The sequence below is a fragment of the Tupaia chinensis genome, unplaced genomic scaffold (assembly GCF_000334495.1).
Source record: "Tupaia chinensis unplaced genomic scaffold, TupChi_1.0 Scaffold145148_1, whole genome shotgun sequence".
Lineage (NCBI taxonomy): Eukaryota > Metazoa > Chordata > Mammalia > Scandentia > Tupaiidae > Tupaia > Tupaia belangeri.
Window position 1 is genome coordinate 254,507 of NW_006205008.1, and position 16,484 is coordinate 270,990.

At 49.9% G+C, this 16,484-nt stretch overlaps 1 protein-coding gene, 1 long non-coding RNA gene and 2 other non-coding genes across 4 annotated transcripts in view; all 4 read left to right on the plus strand.

The window, feature by feature from the left end:
• The window catches only part of AOPEP (aminopeptidase O (putative)), a 237,910-nt gene extending 226,073 nt beyond the window's left edge, over positions 1 to 11,837 (plus strand). Inside the window, exons 14-16 of the mRNA XM_027768006.1 lie at positions 5,607 to 5,693; positions 7,552 to 7,695; positions 11,283 to 11,837. Coding sequence (XP_027623807.1) covers positions 5,607 to 5,693; positions 7,552 to 7,692 — 228 coding nt within the window. The 3' untranslated portion in view covers positions 7,693 to 7,695; positions 11,283 to 11,837. The remainder of the gene's footprint in view (positions 1 to 5,606; positions 5,694 to 7,551; positions 7,696 to 11,282) is intronic.
• On the plus strand, positions 9,879 to 9,939 carry MIR23B (microRNA mir-23b). Its single transcript, NR_129409.1, has one exon. It is a non-coding gene; the product is annotated as a microRNA mir-23b (primary transcript).
• On the plus strand, positions 10,105 to 10,167 carry MIR27B (microRNA mir-27b). Its single transcript, NR_129423.1, has one exon. It is a non-coding gene; the product is annotated as a microRNA mir-27b (primary transcript).
• Positions 11,838 to 12,192: 355 nt separating the features above from the next.
• On the plus strand, positions 12,193 to 13,361 carry LOC114005992 (uncharacterized). The gene is made up of 2 exons (XR_003547770.1): positions 12,193 to 12,338; positions 12,807 to 13,361. It is a non-coding gene; the product is annotated as an uncharacterized LOC114005992 (long non-coding RNA).
• Positions 13,362 to 16,484: the final 3,123 nt, after the last annotated feature.

The window sequence follows — 16,484 nt, forward strand, 5'->3', positions numbered from 1 at the left end:
CCTGTGTCTCTCTAGTGAGCACACACCCTCACAACTAAAAAACTAAGATTTTTCAGAGCCATTCTATAGGACCAGAATATTCAGGAGTGCACATCTGTGCATCATGCAAGATTGACCTTGACTATGATGACATGAGAAGAATCCAGAGACCCAGACTGTGTCCTCACCCCATCACACTTCTGCACCTGGCACTGTGCTCAGACTGCATGGATTGCCGTACCTGCGTGTGCCACCTCTCGGGCTCAGCTGCTGATCTGCTGCCCAGTCTCTGCACCAGCAGCTCATGAGGGGTGAAAGAAGCAGTCCTCAGAGTCCTCAGTGCATGAGGTACCATCATGTGGGCACGACAAGGGTGGAAGCAAAGACACCCAGGACTCTGCACTCCACCACGACGCATGGCTCTGGTCTTCTCACTTCACCTGTGCCCTTGTCCTGAGTCTTCTACTTTCACTGGATTTTTTTAGCTTGTTTTAGGATTTTTAAGTTTTGGGGTTTGTTTTTTTATTTGTTTGTTCTGTTTGCTTAGGGCATGTACACTTGCAGGAGAGAAAGGGAGAGAGCGGAAGAGAGAAAATACCTCCTGCTGCTTTTTACTGTTTTGTTTCTTACTTTCTTGTTCCTGCCCTCCAAGCCTACTTTCCCCCCTCTCTTCCTTGCCCCCTCCATCTTGGCCTGACTGTGATGGTAAGTAGAGCTTAACTGCAGGCTGACTGTAGGCTTGAGAGACCTGATGGTTTTTAATCAGTTGGAAAAGTCATTGCACTCATCAGCTGTATTGACAGTTGAAGAGTGCAATAAATTGTGCAAGTGTACAGTATGATAACGTTGGTATATGTGCATACCTGTGAATCATTAGAGCCAGAGGAAAAGAATCAAGAAACCTTAGGAAGGAAAAAATAAATTCAACTACATACAACTCAGAAATACAAGCAAAACCTCTATAAAAAAAAGTCAAAAAGACAGATTGACAAACTGGAGAAAATAATTGCAATTTAATTAAAGACAAGAACTAGTTTCTCTAATTTTCAAAAAGTCCATCTAAGTATTAAAAGACAGTGATCCACAAAGGAAGAAATGGAAAAGAAAATAAGCGTTACTGGGAAGGACTTTGTGCACATGGACAAAGCTTTAAACCTCACTCTAACAGACAAGCAGCTAAGCTGCCCTGAACTACCCCTGCCCTGGGCTGCTGCTGCTCCGCCTCTTGCATGTTGATATAGAAAAGAATTCTGGTGTGAAGAGGTGGAGTTAACGGGCGGTTTTGTGTGTAATTAGTTTATTGATTAATCTCAGTTTGGCTGAGTCACAAATGAAGCAGTTATGTTTCTCTCATCTTTGCTCCTAGCTGGGCTCTCAGTAACCTCCAGGGAGCTGAGCTCTTCACATCATCTGAGGCAGGTATTGCAGCTTTTCCCACCGTCCAGTTTAACGTCCAGATGTCTTGCCTGGGTCTGGGCTCTGTTCTGCGCTGCCTCGCCAGGATTTTTGGGCCAGCAGATAGCCATGGTGGTTAATCAAGTCCCAGACCTGGCATCTTGATTTCTCACTTTCTCTCTCTCTCTGGTCAAATTAAGAAAAAATAATAATGGTAAATGAAATTAAGTAAATAATTCTTTTTTAAAAAATTTAGGATTTTCTCTGTTTCTCAAAGAAATGTGAAAAGCAAGAAACCCTGCACGCGAGCAAGCGCTTTCCTGTGGGCCCTCAGCCTTGCTTGACATCTCCGTGATGTCTTTCAGACATCCTGTCACCGAGATACTGAGACGCATGTAGTGGCTTGTAATGAAAAGGCTGGTTGTTTGCTCTGCTCTTTGTAGGGTGGGATTGGGGACTGGCCTGTCCTTCCTGGATGCCGTGTCAGCCTGCAGAGGTCAGAAGACTGGATCTCTTATTAATCGGGACAATAAACTATTTCTGACAGTAAGAGAAGTGGAAGCGCTGACCTCATGTTGGGACTGAAAGAGCCTCTTTCACCCATGGTCAGGGCTGCCCCTGCCCTGCTCGCCTGGGGGCCTTATCCCTCTAGGAAGTAGGCCCCGACTTAGGCTTTGTTGTGTTTGTGTGTGAAAATAGATGAAGAGAGGCACAGAAGGAAAAGAAAAGGCGAAGCCAAACTCGCCATGCTCAAAACCAACTCTAAAATAATATAATACTACCCCCACCCCCTGCCCCTGCCCCTGCCCCCACCAAGGTATGGGAAGACGGCGTTCACCGTCAGGAGTGGGTGCTTTTCATAGGCGGGTTGAAATGTAATTCTGGTGTGAAGAGGTGGAGTTAACGGGCGGTTTTGTGTGTAATTAGTTTATTGATTAATCTCAGTTTGGCTGAGTCACAAATGAAGCAGTTATGTTTCTCTCATCTTTGCTCCTAGCTGGGCTCTCAGTAACCTCCAGGGAGCTGAGCTCTTCACATCATCTGAGGCAGGTATTGCAGCTTTTCCCACCGTCCAGTTTAACGTCCAGATGTCTTGCCTGGGTCTGGGCTCTGTTCTGCGCTGCCTCGCCAGGATTTTTGGGCCAGCAGATAGCCATGGTGGTTAATCAAGTCCCAGACCTGGCATCTTGATTTCTCACTTTCTCTCTCTCTCTGGTCAAATTAAGAAAAAATAATAATGGTAAATGAAATTAAGTAAATAATTCTTTTTTAAAAAATTTAGGATTTTCTCTGTTTCTCAAAGAAATGTGAAAAGCAAGAAACCCTGCATGCGAGCGCTTTCCTGTGGGCCCTCAGCCTTGCTTGACATCTCCGTGATGTCTTTCAGACATCCTGTCACCGAGATACTGAGACGCATGTAGTGGCTTGTAATGAAAAGGCTGGTTGTTTGCTCTGCTCTTTGTAGGGTGGGATTGGGGACTGGCCTGTCCTTCCTGGATGCCGTGTCAGCCTGCAGAGGTCAGAAGACTGGATCTCTTATTAATCGGGACAATAAACTATTTCTGACAGTAAGAGAAGTGGAAGCGCTGACCTCATGTTGGGACTGAAAGAGCCTCTTTCACCCATGGTCAGGGCTGCCCCTGCCCTGCTCGCCTGGGGGCCTTATCCCTCTAGGAAGTAGGCCCCGACTTAGGCTTTGTTGTGTTTGTGTGTGAAAATAGATGAAGAGAGGCACAGAAGGAAAAGAAAAGGCGAAGCCAAACTCGCCATGCTCAAAACCAACTCTAAAATAATATAAAATGCTTGGAAGTGGGCAGAATCTCAGGCAGGGAGCGCACAGGATGCTACTTAAAAGGGCAAGGACCAGCAGGTGGCACAGTGGTTAAAGTGCTGGTTCTCACATGGCTGACTGCAGTTCGAGTCCCAGACCCAGTGACTTGAAAATCACACTGGGCACATGTGCATGTGTGCCCAATCATAAGAGCAGAATGGAAGAGAAAGGATTGTGTCATGGTCATACTCCCCGGGGGGTGATTTCTCATGTTCCCTCTCTGTCTGTCTCTGACACACTCTGGCAGGTGCACGGGCCCTATGACCCCCCCCCAAAAAAAAACTAAACTAAAAATAAATAAAAGCCGGTGCAAAGCAGTTTTCCCATTTTGCAGTTGAAAGAAGTGAGGCTTTGTCCCGAGGTCCCAAGGCAGGCGGCAGAGCAGCGGGCCCTGGGCCCCAGCCTTCTACCTCATCCCAATTAATGGCGGTTCCCCAGACCATGATGACTTGCCATCCTTCTCTGGGACTGCAGGGAGCTGGTGCCCATTTCCATAAAGCTCCAGCAAAAGACACTGTGCTCCCATGTGGGTGAGGCTGGTGTGTCTCAGGCCGTTGTGAGTGGGGGGAGCAATGAGGGCAGGGTCCTCCAAGGAGGCTGTTTGGGCTCTCTGCTCTCCACCATGGTACGGGAGGGAAGCAGAGCACAGGCAGGGATCCGGGTACTTCGGTGGCCTCCTCTGATGAGTGTGTTACCATGAGTTGGCTTCTCCCACCTCTCTTCACTGTTCTCAGAATATTTGGGGGAGTGCCGTTCCCTTTTTATGGTTCATTTCTAGTGACTGCACAGGAAGGAAGTTTTGTTGCAGGTGGAAAGATTCCGTGGTCCTTACGTGCTTCCCTTTTGCTAAAGCGGTCTGCCGCCATCCACGCAGCTACTTCCTCCATGTGAGATACTTAGGATCCTGCCTCTGAAGTTCAAAGAGCCTGGAGGCCCGAGGCAGAGGACAGCACTGCGGTGCCCCCCTTAGCACCCTGGCCTCAGAGTGCGCTGTAGCGTGGGGGAAGGCTCCTTTCCAAAAGATTTGTTCCTGTCCGTTCTTAATCGTTTTTGTGTAAATGTATATTTAGTACATTTAGAGTAGAGATCGGGCCAGGTCCGAGGCTAATGTATAATTTACAGGAGTCCTAGCCAAAATGTTCACAGTGCTTACATTTTATAGCTGCAAATGTCCTGCTATAAAGTGTCTCCTTTTTCAAAGGCAATGAAAACAAGGAGTGGTATAAGAAGACCTTTTTAAAATGCACATAATCAGTTCTGTTTATAACTGACAAGGAACCAGTAAGGGACATAAGATGGTAGCTGCCCTCTGGGTGTATGAGAGGACTGGGGTCCAGAAAAGAAATTCAGGTGGGGTCTTACAAAGAATGTGCCTGAGGCAGACAGAAGCCCATTGCCCTGACTTCAAGGACCACCTTTCCCATAGTTCTGCCTCTCTCAGGAGCAGCCAGTGCTGAAATCAGATTCTTACACGGTGTCTACAGATAAGAGGGATGGGGTTTTTGGCAAACACTTGTTCCCAAACCCTTAGTAAAGGGTATCCTTTTCTTTTTTTCTAAGAGAGATTTTCCTATAGAGCACAGGACCTTGCCAGAGAGACAGAAAGCAATAAATCACCTCCCAGGGGGTTTGGCCACCTGCAATCCCTTCTTCATTCTCTCAGGATCTTGGGCACAGCACGCACACACACCCAGCCTGAGGTTTAAGGCGCCAGTTCTGGGACTTGAACCGCAGTCGACTACATGTGAGTCCAGGGATGTAATCATTACGCCATCTGCCGGTTCCAGTAAAGTATCTTTTACAAGCTCGGCATTCACTGTTAGCTTGTCTGTTTCTGTTACGTTGTGCGAACCTACAGCACATGTGTGTGGACGTGCAGCAGGAACTACCATGTCCAGGGCAATTGCCTGCCCTTGCCTCTGCCCCGAACTCTCCAAAGGGCCCTTCACCTCTCCTGAGGAATTCAGAGAGCAGTACCCACTCCTCTCACTGTGCCTGTTGTTGAATCCACAGCAGTGAACCAGATAGATTTAGTACAAGAGATTAAGTAGTCATACTTTTAAAGATAAAGTATGCATCTCTTCTGCTCCCAGCTGTGTGTTGCATTTATCTGCTGTCTTGCAAAACTGTGTGGAAACAGCAAACACCTAACTGATAACGTGTACTTTTCAAACTCCCTCAAGTTGACTGACACCTCCCAGTGAGAAATGTAGTTTCTTTCTTTAAAAAAAGAAAAAGAAAGGAAATTTAACTATGAATACCATGGAACTTAAAACTGAAGTGTCAGCCACAATGTCAATATGCTTCAGAGGGTCACCCGGTTTCTTGTCTTTGAACTGCTGGCTCAGGCAGCCTGCTAGCCTGACGCTCACTGGCTTTTCTCTCTCCCTTCTTTCTGAAGGTTCGCCATCGGTGGTGTGAACTCATCATTAAGCACAAGTATGCAAGAGCATACAAAGACGTGGAGAGATTCCTTCAGGAGGATCAGGTGGGTTCTTTTTTGTTTTGTTTTTTAGTAGAAGAGGATTGTTTAAATGCTGCCACCTACCTGTTCGTACATGTCACACAGGACCTAAGTTCTTGCTATGTGTTTTCATAACATGTGTATGACTGTTGTCTGAAGGTTTTTAAGCACCAGGTAGGAGCTTACCTATTGCTTGCACTTCTGAGGAGATCTTCCCCCTCTCTGGGTGTCCCTTTAAAAGCAGTAAGGCAACACCTTTGAAGCTCCCTGGCTGTGCTGGGCCCGGGACTACTAGATCATCTCATGCAGTGCTCAGATTTCATGGCAGCTCCAGACTCTCTCAGGCCAAGGCGGTGGCTTTGTGATGCCATGGTGGACACGTACCCAGGTTTTCAGTGGCCCTGGTTTAAAGTATGTTTGCAGGGTCGACTGGAAGAGCAGCCTGGCTGCAGCCTCTCAGTCTGTGTCTGCATTTACCATGCCAGTTCTGGTCTCTGTCCTGTAAGAACTTCCCTCACTGTTTACCAGGGAAAGGCATTGAAGTGCAAGAAGCCACAGGAATGCACGTGTGTATAGAACCTACGAAGGGACTTTAAATAGGCCATAAAAAAAATGGAATTAAAGTACAACATTATTTTGGTACCAAAAAAAATGGAAATCCATACAGTTTTTTCATGCATTTTCCATGACCTTTTGGAAAGGTCCTTTCTCCTCATGACCCTTCACATTTGGAGATGTCCTCACTAGCTGCCTCTGAAGTCTGCAGTGCTTGGGGTGCCTCCCATGCCACGCCCTTCTGCGCCACCACACGCCTCCCCACCAGCTGGCACTGCAGCTGAGCACTGTGGGCTGGCCGAGTAGAGCTGCACTTTGGTGGGCTGGAGTGGGAGTGGGACAGACAAAGGGACTTTTGATGGGGTCTAGGCGTGGGGACAGTCAGCGAGTAAGGGCCTGTGATTCCCACAAAGAAAAGCACATGACTTTGTTCCAGCAGAAATGTCACATTTGCACAGTGGAGCAAGAGGTGTTTGGAAAAGCAGATGGGAATATAAGGAGGACATAATGTAAGTGCAACTTCAGGTCCGTTTTGGAGAATTCACTGCTGTGTATTTAGAACCATGATCTTTGCTAGTAAGGATGACTGCGTCTCAGCTTTTTCAGGGAAGTACTTATGAACTCTTAGCTACCAAGTTTTCGTCTTGTGCTGTCTTTGAGATCCTTCTTTTAATTAGCTCCACAGAACCTAATCCATGGCATAACTAAGCTTAGAATAAGAGAGCAGGCAGAACCAAAAGGGGACCTTTGGTCTTCCAGAGCAGAGTTGGCTATTTAGAAAGTGTAGAAGTGCAGGTGTGAGTCTGCAGCCTTGCTCTCAGACAGGAAAGCCCGCATCCGCTGTAGTTGAGGGTGCAGGAGCAGGCATCTGCCCGTGTGCAGGAGTGGGCTGCCATTTGGTGGGCCTTTTCTGCCTAGTAGGGGATGGGAGCAATATATATGACCACAGGCCAACTACTCCTAGAGAAGCCCCTTCCTGGGAAGGAGTCCCGGGTTTGTGTAGCACAGTGCCTGGGAGTGCCTTCAGCGCCCAAGTTTCCCATGGTCCAGAACATTCCTGACGCAGTCGTCACTGTGGAAATGACTCGTCACTCTGTCGCCAGCCTGTCGGTGGAATCGGTAGTGAAGAATTCCTAGGGGTTTTAATGAGAACGAGGCAGAGAAAGGGATTGAAAACTGCAGATTCCAGAAGAACTACGCAACTGTTCGTGTCTTTTCAAAGGTCTTTATAATCTCTAGCCAGCGAGTTTGTGAAGTTGATCACAAACTGTGTTCTTGCGCATGAGTGTGTGCTTTCCTAACGCACTCTGGCCTCTGTGTTCCGCAGGCCATGGGCATATACCTCTACGGGGAACTGATGGTAAGCGAGGACGCCAGGCAGCAGCAGCTTGCCCGCAAGTGCTTCGAGCTGGCCAAGGAGCAGATGGATAGAGCCTCCGCCGAGGTGGTGGCTGAAATGCTCTTCTAAAAGGTGATTCTTCCCTTCTCTTTTCTCTGTTGCTTGGTTCTAAGCAAGTATTCCTCTTAAAGAACCAGAGATTAATAAGCCCCACATGATGAGCCAAGATCACCCACAGCATCTGTGGTCTGCTCCTGCTTTGGGCGGCTGGTGTTGTTCATGGGAGGGCCCAGGGTCCCTGGAGCACCTCAGCTGGCCAGAGTGGTCACCGGAACATCGAGGCCGTCTACTTGAAGGCAGGATGGTTCCTTGGCGCCGTGTCGTGTGGCTGCCTTTGCTCCTACCGTTTACAGATTGTGAGGGGAGCCCACTGAGTAGGTTTAGAAATAGACGGGGAAGCCCAGCTCAAGTACTGCCAGTCCTCAAGGTCACGGTGAACGGCATTACTGCACCAAGGAGCAGGTGGCTGCATTACTCCAAATCCTCCCCACAGGCTGTGTGTGAACATGAGGGCCCTTGGGTGACCTGTGGGTGAGCGTACCTCACTGGCACACTCAGTGACTGTCTCTTGACAGCAGGTCTTTTTTTTTTTATTAAAAAAAAACAAAAAAACAAAAACAAAACCTCATGTTCGAACAGAACTCCTTCACTAGTATGTTGGAATGAGAGTCCTAGTTTATTCAAATTGCTTCCTTGTTTATCGTGCCTAGAATTGACCCATTAGATTTATTTTCTAGTGATTCATTTTTAAACAGGGGTGTTGCATTATTGAGGTAATTTAACAACGGTACATAAAGTTTTGTAAGTAGATCTGTGCAGTTATAAGTGCATTTTACTTTCCTCTAACAATCATTTTCATTTCTGTGTCTTCTCAATTTTTCTTCAAGGTTTTACATATTAGGGCATGTCTAATATTGTATCTCTTTCTTTAACATCAAATCTCAAGCATTTTTTATATGGTTCCATATCTTCTCTATAAATATTTTATTATGGATTTTTAATATTTTGTGTTGATATCCTTTCCTCATTGTTAGACATTTTGTTTGCTTCTAATGTTTTGTCCTTATAGAAACCATTCGTTGTTTAATATACTTAAGTATATTATTTAGCTGAAAAAGAACTCGTGATGCTGAAGAGAAAAAGATTATTTCTGGAGCGACAGCAGGTGGCATGGTGGTTAAAGTGCTGGACACTCCCACATGGCCAACCATGGTTCAAATTCTGGACCTGTTGGCTTGCTTTCTCACTTTCCCTCTCTCTCTCTGGTCAAATTAAAATAAATTAGCGAATAAATAAAATTAAATAATTCTTCTTTTAGAAAGATTATTTCTAAAGCAGTCTTCCCAGAGAGTTGGAGCCACACTTGCCAGGAGAAGGCAATAGCGAGCACAGCAGCAGCACGTGCAGCTTGCGTGTGCCGTGTGTCAGGCATGTGGGGACCCACCCCAGACTCTCCTGAGGAAGTGTCAGATAGGCTCAGAGACAGGCCAGTATGGAAAACAGAAAGTGTTGCAGTTGTTTTGTTGACACTGCCTGCAGGAATCAGCAACTCACGTTTCTCCTTAGATTTTAAATTCATGGAGAGTTTGTGTTACTTGAAGTGTATGAAACTACAGTTAGGCCAACTAGTCCCTTGGTCATTCTCTTTGTTCTAAATTTCGGAGCCAGATCCCCTAGTTCCCAGGACTCTTTATCATGATTTTTTTTTGCCACTAAGCAGGCGAAGGAATCTTCTCAGTGGAGAATCTGCCATTCCTCGCCTCCCTTCTGACATCTCCCTTGTCCCTGCCTTCTGGATGCATACACAGGCCACAGGCAGGCCCCTTCCGGCACCCCACAGTAACAGTGGCAAGAACTGCTTTCAAGGTGCACTTCCCAGCAGACAAACCTTCCCAACCTGAGAGGTTCCCAAAGAGGTCCCAGACCCTTTAGGGAAGGGATCTTGTCCCAAAGGGTTAAAGGCAGTAGGACTAACCGCAAGGACGGCCTTCTTCGGTAAGCCTGTCACAGAACAGGTCAGTGCAGTTTTTCACCTCTTGTTCCAAACGTGCACTGACATATTTATGGTTGTCTCTGAGGCCTTTTGATTCAAAAAGTGACACCTCTAGGACACCAGCTAACTGAACAGGACAGAACTCCAACCACTTGCTAGTGCGGCAGGCGTGCAGGTGGCATTCTGGCCTTGCGTTCCGGAGCTGTTGTGTGCGGATGGGAGTGGCAGGGCATGTCCTCACTCTCCAGTGCTCTGGCTGCTTGGGTTCCTGGCATGCTGATTTGTGACTTAAGATTAAAATCACATTGCCAGGGATTACCACGCAACCATGACCTTGGCTGCTCCTCCAGAAACCATAGTTCCTCTCTCTCTGCAGTTTGGAAAGCAGATGCATCTTATAGCTCTTCTCTGGTAACAGAAGCCAACAGCTGCGGAAGATCCTCACCAGCGCTTATGTTATCCCAGCGATGACCTCTCTAACAAGGTGCAGAGCTTAGCTGATTGGTGAACAGTGATTGGTTTCCGCTTTGTTCACAGTGGCTAAGTTCTGCACCTGAAGAGAAGGTGAGATGGGGACAGTTAAGTTGGAGCTGCCGGGCAGAGGCCGTTGCAGATGAGAATGGCCACTGCTGAGCGCTCAGCTCAGATGTGGAGCATGACTCAAGAGGATGAGAGACCAACGTGGCCTCGAGGATGCACTGTCTCCTGTCAAGAATGCAAGCAACATACCAGCAGTCCTTAAATATGTCTATGAAAATATAAATCCAGTAAATAGACAGTAAATTTGAAAGGACAAATGTATTGAAAGTTGCAAAAATTATCGTGATAAGAGACTGAAGCCACAGAAGTAAACACCAGGTCATGACTGATTGTATGTGGGTAGGGCAGGTGCTTCCATATGAGGCTCCTTGTCCTTGCCTGAGCGTGTGAATTCTCTCTTGTATTTGTAGTCTAGGTCTCTGTGTCTTCTGCAGCCACCTGCGGGATGATGCTGCGAGAAGCTCCCAGCCCAGACACTGCTTTTCCGGCTGTCGATTGGACCCGCCCTCCGGTGCCTACTGAGCTGATATCAGTTCTCATTTTACACACTGGCTCTGTAAGTGCCCGTGATCCCATGAGCCGGGACTCCTGACTCACAGGAAGACAGGCGTGAGCGCCCACCACCAACCCTGGCGGCCAGCGGCAGTGGTGTCCACCTGTATGTGCTCCTGAGGTCTGGGGGGTTGTAGAATCACAGTTCTCTACTGACGCAAAGGAGCAAGGGCCACTCTCACGGGGAAGGATGCACCACGAGCGCGGAAGCATGGTGTCAGCCCCATGCACGTCACGGAGGCAGGACCTGTCTTCTCATCGTATGGAGCTTAGACTTTCTAAAAGCGATGAGTGAGCCTGGGTCAGACACGGGGTCTTTCTAGTGTCGGCCTTGTAAACAAAGCCTGAACTACCAAGCCCACTGGGTTTCCTAGCCAGGTGTCAGAAAGCTGATGTCACCTAGTTCCATGTGATCCCCGTTTCCCAGGGGGTGAGAGGTGGCCCGGTTCTTGTCCGTGTCCTCTGAGAAAAGTCCTCTCTCCAAAGTGGAGAGGAAAGGCACACAAAGGTACTCGTTTACGAGAACTCCTCCATTGTGCCTGGGTAGTAAACTTTATTGCTGTTTCCTTTGCAGGAAAGATCACAGCGAGATTCTCTTTCATACGTCGTCTCCTCCTAGCCCTGGTGGGAGCAGGCCCGTGTGGATCCAGGACATCAAAGGGCAGATTATGTGGCTGCAAAGCCGTCGCCGACAGCACGGCTCACATCTTGGTGCTTCTCCTTCTCAGAGGCTGGTCTCTTCTGGGCCCTGTAAAAGGCAGCACGTCATAAACACTGTCTCCCACACAAGGGCCGTGGGCTGCCTTTGCCCCTCCTGGACATGCCGCCTTGCACTGTGGTCTGCAGTGCAGCTCTTCTGCGTTCCTCCGTACGGGCCAGTCGGGACTGCTGAGAGATGGTGAAGAAAGCCACCTGGACAGCTGCATGTGGACGTGTCTGCCACTGCAGAAAGTCTCAGGGCTTCTCTGATACTGGCACCAGTGAGCACCTGCTGGTGTCCTCATCCAGAATATTCTGCAGAATTATTTTGACTTTGTCCAATATTTAGATTTTTCCCCAAAACTTTAGTACCTGTTTCTAAATGTGTAAGAGAACCTAAGATATATTAATAAAATAGAATGAATTTGGAGTTTTTTGTTCCTGTTTCTACCAAATTTGATGCTGTGTGAAAGTAAGAGGGACTAGGTGGTGGCACAGAGTAAAGGGATGCCCTGTGAGGCTGGCCCACCTGGGAGGGTCCTGGGTTTGCGTCTAGAGACCTCCCTGAGTATCCAGGCACACAGGTGTCTTGACCTGGGGCTGGCTGGGGTGAACGGGGGGTGTCAAGGCCCTGTGGAAGGTGCTGTTTCTCTGGGCTGCCTACCTGCCTTTTGCTCATGGAAGAAATAAACATGGCACAGTAAACAAAAATAAGAAAAAGGTGTCCTCCACATTCTGGTGTTTCTTTCATACCTCACAAGTGTCCTTGTTTTCCAGGTAGTGCAGCAGGAACAGGAGTCGAGCCCTTGAGCAAAAAGCCTTCCCGTCTGTAAGTGCCCGTGATCCCATGAGCCGGGACTCCTGACTCACAGGAAGACAGGCGTGAGCGCCCACCACCAACCCTGGCGGCCAGCGGCAGTGGTGTCCACCTGTATGTGCTCCTGAGGTCTGGGGGGTTGTAGAATCACAGTTCTCTACCGACGCAAAGGAGCAAGGGCCACTCTCACGGGGAAGGATGCACCACGAGCGCGGAAGCATGGTGTCAGCCCCATGCACGTCACGGAGGCAGGACCTGTCTTCTCATCGTATGGAGCTTAGACTTTCTAAAAGCGATGAGTGAGCCTGGGTCAGACACGGGGTCTTTCTAGTGTCGGCCTTGTAAACAAAGCCTGAACTACCAAGCCCACTGGGTTTCCTAGCCAGGTGTCAGAAAGCTGATGTCACCTAGTTCCATGTGATCCCCGTTTCCCAGGGGGTGAGAGGTGGCCCGGTTCTTGTCCGTGTCCTCTGAGAAAAGTCCTCTCTCCAAAGTGGAGAGGAAAGGCACACAAAGGTACTCGTTTACGAGAACTCCTCCATTGTGCCTGGGTAGTAAACTTTATTGCTGTTTCCTTTGCAGGAAAGATCACAGCGAGATTCTCTTTCATACGTCGTCTCCTCCTAGCCCTGGTGGGAGCAGGCCCGTGTGGATCCAGGACATCAAAGGGCAGATTATGTGGCTGCAAAGCCGTCGCCGACAGCACGGCTCACATCTTGGTGCTTCTCCTTCTCAGAGGCTGGTCTCTTCTGGGCCCTGTAAAAGGCAGCACGTCATAAACACTGTCTCCCACACAAGGGCCGTGGGCTGCCTTTGCCCCTCCTGGACATGCCGCCTTGCACTGTGGTCTGCAGTGCAGCTCTTCTGCGTTCCTCCGTACGGGCCAGTCGGGACTGCTGAGAGATGGTGAAGAAAGCCACCTGGACAGCTGCATGTGGACGTGTCTGCCACTGCAGAAAGTCTCAGGGCTTCTCTGATACTGGCACCAGTGAGCACCTGCTGGTGTCCTCATCCAGAATATTCTGCAGAATTATTTTGACTTTGTCCAATATTTAGATTTTTCCCCAAAACTTTAGTACCTGTTTCTAAATGTGTAAGAGAACCTAAGATATATTAATAAAATAGAATGAATTTGGAGTTTTTTGTTCCTGTTTCTACCAAATTTGATGCTGTGTGAAAGTAAGAGGGACTAGGTGGTGGCACAGAGTAAAGGGATGCCCTGTGAGGCTGGCCCACCTGGGAGGGTCCTGGGTTTGCGTCTAGAGACCTCCCTGAGTATCCAGGCACACAGGTGTCTTGACCTGGGGCTGGCTGGGGTGAACGGGGGGTGTCAAGGCCCTGTGGAAGGTGCTGTTTCTCTGGGCTGCCTACCTGCCTTTTGCTCATGGAAGAAATAAACATGGCACAGTAAACAAAAATAAGAAAAAGGTGTCCTCCACATTCTGGTGTTTCTTTCATACCTCACAAGTGTCCTTGTTTTCCAGGTAGTGTGTTTGTTAGAATCCTGAAAGTAACAGGCATCAGTCTGGTGTGAGATGCTGTCCCTCTGCTTAAATGCAGGCCCTCAGGCACATGCAGGCCACAGGGGAGTCTTGGTGGATGTAATTTTTTTTCCTGCAAATGGTGTCTAACAGTGGAAAAGGCTTCCTAGTCCAGCACAGACTCATCATTCTGGCTGAGTTCAGAATGCCGGGGAGACCTTGGAATGGGCGCCACCACGTGGTTCTGTGTGAGGCTGAGCTGAGTGGGGAGAAACCTGCTGGCTCTGGGAGCTCTTTGTCTTCTGGCCCACTTGGAGTGAGGTGAGGCCCTGGCAGGTACTGGTGGATGACGGGTCTTCAGGGCCCTTGACTGTGCCAGTGATGGTCCCTCTAGTCTTCTAGGGATTCTCTCCTTGCTGTTGCGTGTTCTTGCTGTTGCGTGTTCTTTGCATGACTTTGCCTTGTGCACCATATAGGTAGAAGAATCGAAATTTGGTCGTTAACTTGAGTAAGTATAAGCTCTCTGCTGACACTTTCCCCCTCTGGCTTGCAGGAGTGTTTGACTTGCAGAGGTGGGACAGGAGGGCCCAGGAGCACCGCCTGAGCAAGCTTTCCTGCTGGTTGCAGGTGCTCAGCGCCTCTACTTCCGGCCCACAGCAGGTGACTGTTCGGCTCAGTGGTTTGGTTTGGGCTTGCTTTTCCAAATAGTTAAAGCTATGCTTTGTCTTCTTTAGGAATCACCAAGGCAGAGCCGAGCTGCTGAATAGGTGGGTTTGCATAGAGGCTGCTAACCCCCTTGCCCTGTGACTCACCAAGTCCTGCAATTCTGTGGCTGCTTGAGTTTTGGCCAGCGTGTGGCATTAAGTCAGTGCAAGCTGGTCAGAACCCAGCGCCCACGTTCCTGCTTTGGCTGAGGACCCGTGGGTGGGGCTGGTCTTTGCCACCACCGACTTGTGCCCTGCCTTTGCCAGGCGTTGTCCTCTGAGAGAAGAAAGGGTGCAGGGGAGCACCTGAGCCACCATGCCCCAGCTCAGCAGCTGCCCCCACTGCCCTGCGTCTGGGCTTCAGCAGGCTGCTAGCAGCAATCCCCAGCCAGCCCCCTAAGTGTCCCCTGCTAGACGGCAGAAGCCACAGCCAAGGCTTGGCCGAGAGGCCTCGAGACAAGCGTAGCAGCCACTCGGGACCTCTCAGGGTCAGTAAGGAGACAAGTTAGACCTGCTCTTTCCATAAGTGATTTTTCTGAAAAGAAACTGCATGTCATTGGCGGTCAACTTGGGTCAAGCGGAGTGTGTTGGGCTCCAAATTAAAATTGTGCTGCCTCCCAGAGCACCACCTGCTGCCATGACACAGTCCCTTCAGAGAGACGCTGCGGCCCAACAGGCTTGCTGGCAGAGGCACTGACCCTGGGAGAAAGACTGCTATCTTGGGGACAAGGATGTGGCTCAGCCAGGGTACCCTCGCTGATGGGGCAGATTTATTCCCAAAGTTGCTAGTGCTGGGCAGGATTTGAAGGCAGGTCCACGGGGCGTGGGATCCCTTCCACATTCTGGTACCTTAGAGGGCACGGGCGGTTTACAAACATGCTGAGGCCTCAGTGCCCTAGGCACTCCTTGGGACATCCCCATCTTGTCACTCAGGCAGCTGAGTTTTAAAAGCTAGCCTGCCTGGGCACTTGTCACTCCCAGTCCAGTTTGAGGGGAGGGCCTGCTTTGGGCACTATGGAAACTTGAACGTGGTTCTATTACAGGAAAGCCGCCTGGAAGGTATGGAGGCCCGTCTGCAGGGGAGGCAGGCAGCTTGTCTTCTGGCCTCACCCCATGCGGCTCCCCCCAAGGCTGACTCGCCAGGTGCACTGCCGCACCGAGTGTAAAGCTCATAGGAAGCTGACCTGCTGACCAATGAGGTGGCACATGTGCTGAGTACAGGGACCAGAGCAGGCAGGATCCTCACGCCATTGGTGCCCTGGTCTAGGTGGAAGTGAGAAGCACCCGTTCATGGCTGTCACGGCTTCTTTTTGCCCCTGTGACGTGGGCATCCAGTGGTCAGCAGGGGCTCCTGCCGACCTGGACCCGGACATTGTGTTTGTGGAGGCTGTGCCCCAGAGAGATGGGGGTACCCAGGAGCCAAGGCCATGCCCTGAGGCCGGTAGAGCTCTGAGGGCCACAGGAAGAGCCCCCCACACACACACACACACCAGTAGCCAGCAACTCCCAGCAGCGTGGCAGAGCCATCTGTCCCTGCACCCAGCCAGGCACAGGACAGTTAGTGTTTAACTCGGCCTGCCGGCTCTGCCAGGTTTATTGAGAGGGGAGGCAGTCCTTCCTTTGAACAAGTTAATTGGTTAATTGCCAAGCAACTGTCCTCTAGGAGAACAAAGGGCCCCGTCTGGTCCAGCCCTTCCCGCTGAGGTCCCCAGCCGGAAATGGAAGAGCCCCTCCCACCCATATGCACAGGCCCCAGCCCTGCAGGAGCAAGGGGGCCTAGTGAGGAGGACATTTCTTCTCCAGAGGCAGACAGGTTGTGTGTTGCCCCTGCTTCCAGCAAGTATGGAAACAGGCTGCTCCGACCTGGGGACCCAGGGCCCTACTCCACCAGATCCCCCACAAAGGGAGGTCATGGCGGTGACCACACCCTGTGCTCACCGGGCCAGGCCTGGGAGGGCAGCCCAACCCCACCGCAGCCTGATTTATCGAGGGACAAAATCCTAAGGAGTGGGGTCAGGGCAGGAGGCACCCCACAACCTTCAGACCTGGCTGGCTCCTACCCTGCTGGCTATAGG